We start from the raw sequence: 9,232 nt of genomic DNA on the forward strand, positions 1-9,232 counted from the left end.
TCACATGGTGTTTGACCACAGGTATCTCTACTTCTTTTTATTCTTAATATTAATCCTTAGTTTGAATTTATAGGAACTGTACATGTACCTACATAGCGAAGTGGTCACCAATGATTTGAGATGTTTTACTGAAATATCTGGAGGTTATAAATCTGTCTTCTGTCAACCCATCTGTGTGTAGTTTAAAAAGCAAACTGCGTGCAAAATGCAGCTAGTTCTTACCTCCCTCTGGTTTTACTTTGCACAGGAAACTCCTGGTTCTCATCACTCATATCTATAGCTTCTAGGTCACTAGGAATGTGTGTAGAGATTGTTTCAGCAATATGGGTCTATCTTATCCAGGAATCTGCTATTTACCGTCAGCAGATGTACTACTTGCCCCAAACAGGGCATCATCTTGGACTAGCAAAGCTATGGGCTTTTTCTGTTCATTTCCTATGGAGTTCTACATGTTTAACTGGAAACACTGAAGAATTTTTTTCCACTCTTTGGCTTTACTCAAGTCCACCCCCTTTGGCAGCAAGCTGCCAGTTTCATTTGCTATCCTCACATTGGTAAAACTCCAGTTCTGTAATTCACATTGACTGAGCTGGGGGTAGAAGGGTGCTGTCACAGGCAAAAGGCTACAGATTTTTTCTGTCCTTACTCAAAGCACTAGTGCTTTTGTTTTCTAAAAAGAATATGCATCCTTAATTATTTTATGCTTCGCCAATTTTCAGAGTGCTGAAATAGTTTTGATATTTCAGCTTTAAAAGTGTGTTTGTTTTTTATTTTTGCAAAGAAGATTTATTAAACTCTTTGTGATGCCATAAACAGAGATGCCTTCTAAAATGCGTTTAAATGAACATAATAGCCAGGCTGAAATGGTATGATGCAATGGACTAACATAAGTAATTTTGGACTTGAGAACTTGAACTCCAAAATGTCCAAATAGACCAGAGATGCTAAAACTGAGTGGCCACCCCACTAACTGTCTGTAAAGGAAGCAGCTGGTGTAATCTAATAAACACTGATGGTCTTGTCAAGGTTTTTGTTTCATGTTGAATCACTGTGGGAGGCCAGTCATTGTACTTCTGACAGTAATAAACTCCAACATCTTCAGGATCCAGGCTGCTGATGGTGAGAGTGAAGTCTGTCCCAGACCCACTGCCACTGAACCTGTCTGGGATGCCAGTGGCCCTGCTGGATGCATAATAGACGAGGAGCCTGGGAGCCTGCCCAGGTTTCTGCTGGTACCAGGCTAAGCTGCTGCCAACACTCTGACTGGCCCTGCAGGAGAGGGTGGCTCTTTCTCCTGGAGACAAAGAAAGGGTGGCTGGAGACTGCGTCATCACAGTTTCTCCGGTGGTATCTGAGACTGGAAAGAAAACAGAAATGCACTCATATAATCAAGATCAAACCCACTGTCTTTGAGTAGAGCCAAAATTGTTGATCTACATTGAATTTTAATATATTTCTATAGGTGTCAGGAGATTTCACTAATGTGCAAAATCACCCGATATTCCTCTCACCTGGGAGCCAGAGCAGCAGGAGGAAGAGAAGCTGCGCTTGGACTTCCATGGTTCCCTCTGGGTCCTAACTGAGCAGTTCCTCCCCAGAGCTCTGACCCAGGCATTGATATGGGCTCTGGAAGGTAGGGCAGCTGGGAGGGACATGCAAAGCAGCTGGGGTGGGAGCTGGGCTTCCAGCTGCAGGGACCACCTGCTTCTTCCTCTCTGCACTGAACATCCTGCGCCTCCCTAGTTGTCAGAGATCAGAAAAGTCTGTTGGTTCAGTCTGAGTGTAGAACTTCCCCCTTGTGCTCACAGAATTTCACTCCTGTGTCTTTCTTCTCCTCAATCACCTAAATCCACTCAGATGATGTTTGCCACAAGGCTGTTAAGAACAATATAAGAGGCTCTTTTTTCAGTTCTCTCTTCCTATCCTCAATATGCCCAGTCATCTCCCTAAGGGCATTATTGGATCTATTGAAATGAAGAGTCTGTTAAAACTTAATCTTCCAGATACACTTTTCATTTGCTTGTTAGTAATGATTTGTGAGGGTCTTGAAGCTTTCCATTAACCCAGACACATCCGTCTTTAAGTTAAAATTCAAAAACTACTGTTCACAGTCACATGTCCCGGCAGACCCTGACATAGATGCTCCATGGCTTGCCGATTGCTTGAAATTGATCAAGTAACTTAACTTCCCTGTGTCTCAGTTTCCATATCTGTGTGACTGTGACAATAGTGCTACCTACCTTACAGTGCTGTAGACAGCTTATAGAAATAAGATAAAACCTTTACAATAGTATTCAGGACATTATGGATGTGACAATTAATTTTGTTTTTATTGATTAAATATTCAGCACTACAGTCATCATCATTATCATAAATATACTTACTTAGCATGGGAAAGAGTCTTCAATCTAACCCAAGAATGTTTTATCCACAGCCAGATTTAATTCTAAGGCTTTTCCTTCACTAACTCTACACAACTCTTTAAATCCTAATCATTTGGTCTTAATCTGTGCTAAAGTACTCAGACCTTCAATCATTCTCACCCATCCCTGTCTAACTCATTACTTCTCATCATCCATTACCAAAATGTTACCCTATAAAAGGTTACCATGTACAGCTGCTGCCCTTCTTTCTTATGTAATCTTTATTCTACCTTGTTATCTTTTGTCTTATTCTTGCCTCAGGACAATAAGGATAAGCCACCATCATTACTTGTGGACTTGCTCCAATATAATTTTGTCAGGCTTGTTATCTTGAAAATGAAGACTATGTCTTGCAAAAGAAACATATTCATTGGGTCATTGTGTTATCAAGTAAAATATTTTATCTACTTATGATGCAATAATTAATTTAGATTGACGTGAACAGATTTTTTTTAAAATGACAAATAGGAGAAGATAATATAAGAGGAAAATACAATAACGACAGAAAACACAAGCTATTATAACTCTTGCTTCATGGATTGCTACATATATATTAGACATATGCTGGGTATATGTGTGCAATGGTGATCCAAAAACTGAATGGTAACTGGCTTAAGGAATGCCTGTAGTACACTGGGTCTTGTCTGCTTTTCCAATTATGAACAGAAAGCTACAGTGCTATTTGTAAGAGTATGAAACCTAGCTACCTAAGATAGATGTAGAAGAGATTTACTGAGACAAAAGCCTTGGAAGTAGCAAACGTTTGTCCTATGATGTTACAGGTGTTGCTGTGGTTGTTGTTAGGAAATACAGTGGGAGTGAAAGTAAGTAGAAGATTTATAAGCTCTAGTCTTCCTCATACTCATAACCCCCTCTACAGATGGACAGATATTGGTACAGGAATCTCTGACACCTCTAAGGAAGTCTTTCTTGCTCTTTCCAGAATCTTTCCTGACAAGTATTGTTTTGAGCCACAGATTAGGTGGAACTGGGTGTAGAAGAAAGGACTAGAGCAAGGGAAGAAGTTTTTCAATCCCAGGTAGTAGTTGTAGGCACAGGGAAATGGAATTTTTCTTAGATTTATGCAACACTTGTATCATGTTGGGGAGAGAGGCATCAAACCAGGCTCATTCTTGAAAGAAACATTGCATTATTTTAAGGAGAAGGAACTATGAATTTCTCATCAAATAGATGTTTAAAATTCCAAGCTTCAAAGCTACATTTTTTTTTTTTTTTTTTAATGACAGTATCTTGCTCTGTCACCCAGGCTGTAGTGCAGTGGTACGATCTTAGTTCACTGTAACTTCCATCTCCCTGGTTCAAGCAATTCTTCGGCCTCAGCTTCCCTGCTTAAGAATCCCAAGCTACTTGCTGGGATAACAGGCATGTGCCACCACACTGGCGAATAACAGGAGACAGTAAAGGCCCACAAAAGAATGTACACAAGAGACAACTTTTCTTCTTTTTTACAGAGTAAGTCAAAATGTAAAATAGTATTATAATGTATGGAATCATGTATAAAACAACTCTCTTGGTTTTCTAATTTGTGCTGAACCCAAGCAGTGTTGTGATGGAAAATGAGTTTCTTTTTCTTTAAGCTGAATTTGAATTTGCTCCAATAACTTAATAGACACCCTAGTGGCAAGTCCTCTGTGATGCTCGCCATTGTCCCTATTTCTTACAAGGATTTCTACTGCACACAGAACTTTTTCTAAGTCCAACAAGAGGAAAAGTGACTGGGCCATCATTGTTCTCATCTCAGATTTCCACTTCCTGCATAGAAGGTGTACATATAGGTAGCAAGACGTTCTAAAAGTGGAATGTAAGCATTTGTTATTGAACAAAATATGACTAAAGCAGTATTTTTATTTTTTATTTTTAAAATGTTATTTATTATTATTATTATTTGAGACAGACTGTCACTCTGTCACCCAGGCTGGAGTGCCATGGTGCGGTCTTGGCTCACTGCAATCTTCGCCTCCTGGGTTCCAGTGATTCTCGTGCCTCAGCCACCCAAGTAGCTGGGATTACAGGCATGTGCCACTATGTCCAGCTCATTTGTTTGTATTTTTAGTAGAGACAGGGTTTCACCCTGTTGGCCAGACTGGTCTTCCTCACCTCAAGTGATCCGTCCACCTTGGCCTCCAAAAGTGCTGGGATCACAGGCATGAGCCACCGCACTGGGCTTTCAGCAATATTTTTATTAAGTAAAATGTAGAAGAAAAAGTGTAAATAAAGTGACAATAAGAAAACAATTATGGAAAATGATAACTTTAGGGGAGAAAATAAGAAAAGGCAAACCAAACCAAGATTCCTGTAGGGTGAGCCTCCAATGCACAATCCAAGGAGGAATGTCAAGGCTGAAAACTCTGGAGCATCCAGATAGAGGCCTAAAATACCAAATTCTGAAAACACAGAGTACCCCCAGTATCAGCCTAAGAGTGTCCCCACACCAAATGCCAGGAAATCCTGAAGTATCCAGGGACTGAACAATGCAGAAAATCCTGGAGCCTCAGTGGGGTGGCCAACAGTGAGCACCAAAGGCCTGGTTGGGGCCGTAGAACAATGTGACTCTGGCTTCTTAGAGTCAACAGAACAGGAGAATTCTTACATCCAAGTGTCCTGCCTTAAACAATTGCACAAACCTAATTAGCAGTGAGCCAAAGCCAAAACTGCAAACCAAACATATATATCAGAAAGAAAATAGGATAAATGGCTGATGGTTAAATAAAATGGCATTAGGGGAGAATTGACTAAGAGAAAGAGCAATGAGGATGTAGTCAGGTGTGCTATGGGGGACTTCAAATGGACTATCTAGCCAATGGCCTGATTCCCTGGATCATCCGATATAGGGCAGGTGTGCAGAGGGGACCCTTACAGGTATGCAGGAGCTGAAATGGTGCCAAGCAGTCTCTAATGTGGGGCCTGCATGAAGATCTCTCCAGGCTCCCCAGCTTGGGTGGGTTGGGCTCCCGCGGGGGAACTGGAGCACGGAACGGCTGGCCAGCATGAAGCAGTGGCTCTGTGGCCACTTGCCCATCCTCAGGGCTCCACCGCCTGTCAGGAACGATGATGGCTCTTAAAACAGCCTTTGGCCAGTGTTAACACCTCTTCAATGTTAGCAACTTTGTAGCTTTGATGGCTGTAGCGCTGATCACCGTCTCGCCCTCTCTCACTGGTCTCTGTCTTGCCACGTCTCCAATAGCTGTCTTGCCCATTGCTGATCGCCGTATCCTTCTTCTCATAAAGTGCCATCTCGTGCTGTGTCTTGCTGTCTTGCTTCTCCGCTGTTTCTGCCATCTCACTGCCACATCAAAGGCTGCCTCTCACCATCTCTAGTGGTGAGTGGCTGGCTCAATACTGATGCAAGGCAAGTTCTCAGCTTTGCTCAGGAAGGAATGAAAGAGTAAGCCAGTGATAGAAGAAAACAGCTTTATTGAGGCGGCAGTGTTGTTACACTCTGTGACTACTCCTGCAGAACAGGGGTATTTCATAGGCAGAGGGCTGAGAGGGGCAGCCAGGGGCAGTTTTACAGTCACATCTATACCTACCTTTAATTATGTGATAATTAAGGGTTAGGTTGTTCAGAAATAGCTAGAAAGTGGGTGGTGTGCCCCAGCTTCCAGGTGTTGCCATGGTAGGGGCAGAAATTTCCAGGTGTTGCTATAGCAAGGGGCTGTGATTTCTGGATGTTGCTATGGCAACGGTAAACTGTCATGGCATTGGTGAGCATGTCTTATGGAGAGGTCCTTTCAGGACCCTGTTCCTGTTTTGGCCAGCCTCACATCTGCTCTAGAGTAAAGTCCTGCCTATGTCTTGCCTCAAAAGTAACAAGAAATCTGTAATAAAAAGTTACTCAGAGAAAAAACTCCAATTTTATATTTGGTGTTTATTGACAAGCTGCTTATCAAAATTACAAAAAGATTCATGGGAACCAAAAAATACTCTCAGAATTATTATAGGAGGTCATAACGTCCTGTAGTCCAAAAATTAATATGGATATAACCAAACAAAGAAATTAAAGACTGGTATCTGTTATGAATATAAAAAAACTTAAGAAAAAAGAAAAATGGAGTCCATCTGTATATCTAAACATTTAGTGAACACACATTGTAAAAAGTATTACAGATTTTATAAGAACTCTTGACAGGTAATTTTAATTTACAAAAAATATATATGAACTGTAAGATATGTTGGGTTTCTTTCCCTAACTTAAAAAATATTTCCTTGCTTTTAAATTCTTTACTAATTTTTAATCACTTTTTATTGCTTAGAATTTTAGCTGATATAAATAAGAAATGTGTATTAAAAGCCTACCATTTTGATTTAACCTGTGAAATACATTTAAATTCTTGGAAAAATCCAAAAATACCTGGAAAAAGGAGCTATTGCCAGAAGATACGCAGTTCTTTAGTGTCAGGCTGCGATTATCTCCCAGAAATAACTTTTGGCTCATGTAGCTTCCAGCACACTGCAAGAATAAAAGATGTGAAGACAACGTTACTTAATTGGATTTGCAATTACTCACTATTCACGGTTAACCAATTTTATTGAAAAAAATGATTCCAGTCAAATACACTGATTTTAAGTGTACTGTCGAACAAGATTTTATAAATCAACACATTCTTGTAAGCAAAATCAATACACAGAACATTTCTCTAACTCCAGAAAGTTTTGTCCTGCTCTTCAGGAAGCAACTTGCTTTCCACCTCACAGAACAGAAAATCCTTGGTTGGCTTATTGTTCATATAGATTCCACTTTCTTTTTAAGAATTGCACATAAATGGAATACAGCATATGTTCTTTCGTAGCTGGTGACTTTCGTGCAGCGTAATTGTCTCCCAGTCTCACTCATGTCGCCCTCACTCACTCATTGTCTCCTAGTCTCACTCATGTTATGACAGCTGACCAGGAGGCTGTCTCTGCTGTTTGCACCTCCATATCCCACTATGCGTTTCATCTTCCCTTTGCCTCACTGGAGATCCAAGTGCAGGGAATGCCTCATATGACTGTGATCCCTAGAACTTCATCCTGATGACTGTTGAAATTTTCTCTGAGTTTTACCAGTGGAAATGGCAATAAATAGAAACATTCCGGAAGGTCCCCTAGGGTCCACATTTTCTGTACTTCCTCTCTAAAATATGGAACATCAATTCTATTTGCTCTTGCTTTATATGGGGTAGATCTATGACTGCAGCACACACCCTAATGCCCTGTGTTGACAACTTATCCAGTATTGTATTAAGTCTAAATGGTCACATGTGTATCATATTGTTTCTTCCAATTTAATGAAACAATTGCTATGTCAACTCTTTGGATTCAGAATCATGAACCGGAAAACCACAGCCCTGAGAAAACAGAAATCGAGTATTTCAAGCTGTTCAGTTGACATAACAATGATGAGTCTACAGCTCATTTTCCAGATATAAATATTCTGTTTATGAGAGTAAAAGCACCATTCACACAGTAAGTGTTTCAGAGCCTCCACCACATCTGACAGCACAGCAATTCAATAGAACTAGGGTTTGTGTGTGAGCTTTGCTCAACTGATAATAGTATTTTCCCTGTCTATAGGGAAAGCTGTACCTGTGTACATGACAAGAGCATGAGCTACCCTTTGCTTCACCTTTTTTGAGTTAAATAAGTTGCTTGATCCAAAGCCATATTATGGAAGAACTTTCTGACTCTGATGAAAACACTTTGAAAATCCTCAAATAATATTTTATGCAGAAATATAACTGAAAAGGAAGGCAAATTCATATATAGTAAAATAACCACTGCCCTCCTCATGTTACAAGAGGTCCACTGGAATCACCCGATACCAGGCCCTGATGTGTGGTACAATGTTAAGGGTTCTGAAGGGGTCAGTTTTCTCGGCAAATTAGCTGTTCAGAAGACCCAGTAGCACTGTACATCTTAGTTAGTTGAAACTCATATTATTGAGTCCCCACAGGGACCCCCATGACATTGGTTCGTGAGACTCTCTGGGAAAGCTGGGAAAGGTGACTGACTGAAGTCCATGTGTTGAATCGTCCTCATTGTTAAAAGCCCCTGCTCATTAATGGCATTTCAATTAATATTCACTTGGAAAGCTTTTTTTTTTTCTTCATTATGGTTTTTTTTTTGAAACTTCTAGTCATAGCTCTTGCAAAATGACTTTGTCTGAAATCATCTTGTTGCCTTTCTTTTAAGGCCTGATGATCTATGAAAACCAACAGCCAATATTATTAAATTGCTGTTCTCTTGGCAATGTAATCATCAAATGTAATCCTTGCAGTTTACCCACTGTTATGATTTTTACATTTCCAGGGCTTCCTTGACAATGGCACTGATGTGACTCCATCCAGCATCCATTGTTGCGAGAACTCTATTTGGCATATCATCATTGTGAGCATGAACATAATGGAGACTTTCATAGGATGCAATGGTTAATATTTAACATTAGTCAAAATTTTCTCTAGTCTTACCCTTGGAGCTCTACTGGATTGGAAAAATATTTTAGGTAAGGACAACGATTTGGTAAAGTTTTAAAAATAAAGGCCACAAAGAAATTTTCTGTAGCAAGAGTATGAATTATATGTTGTCCAGAATACTATTTTTTTTGTGGAATGTAACAACAATTATTTAAATGTATATAATTCAGATAATATTTTATAAATATGTATATATTGCATATATAAGAGTGAATGTACTTAAATATGAATACACTACATATTTGTAGCCAAAATTTTATCAAATAAATATATATTCACTTCTACGTATCTTAAATATATACACACATTTTTCCATAAATAAGGTAAATTTTAATT

The 9,232-nt window shown here is 39.6% G+C and overlaps 1 gene segment (V, D, J or C); it reads right to left on the minus strand.

Annotated features, from left to right (window-relative positions):
- Positions 1-944: 944 nt before the first annotated feature.
- The window catches only part of LOC105537008, an 11,518-nt gene continuing 3,230 nt past the window's right edge, over positions 945-9,232 (minus strand). Inside the window, 1 exon segment of the V gene segment in view lies at positions 945-1,279. Coding sequence covers positions 945-1,279 — 335 coding nt within the window.

Source organism: Mandrillus leucophaeus, unplaced genomic scaffold (genome assembly GCF_000951045.1).
Source record: "Mandrillus leucophaeus isolate KB7577 unplaced genomic scaffold, Mleu.le_1.0 Scaffold1017, whole genome shotgun sequence".
NCBI classification, from domain to species: Eukaryota; Metazoa; Chordata; class Mammalia; order Primates; family Cercopithecidae; genus Mandrillus; species Mandrillus leucophaeus.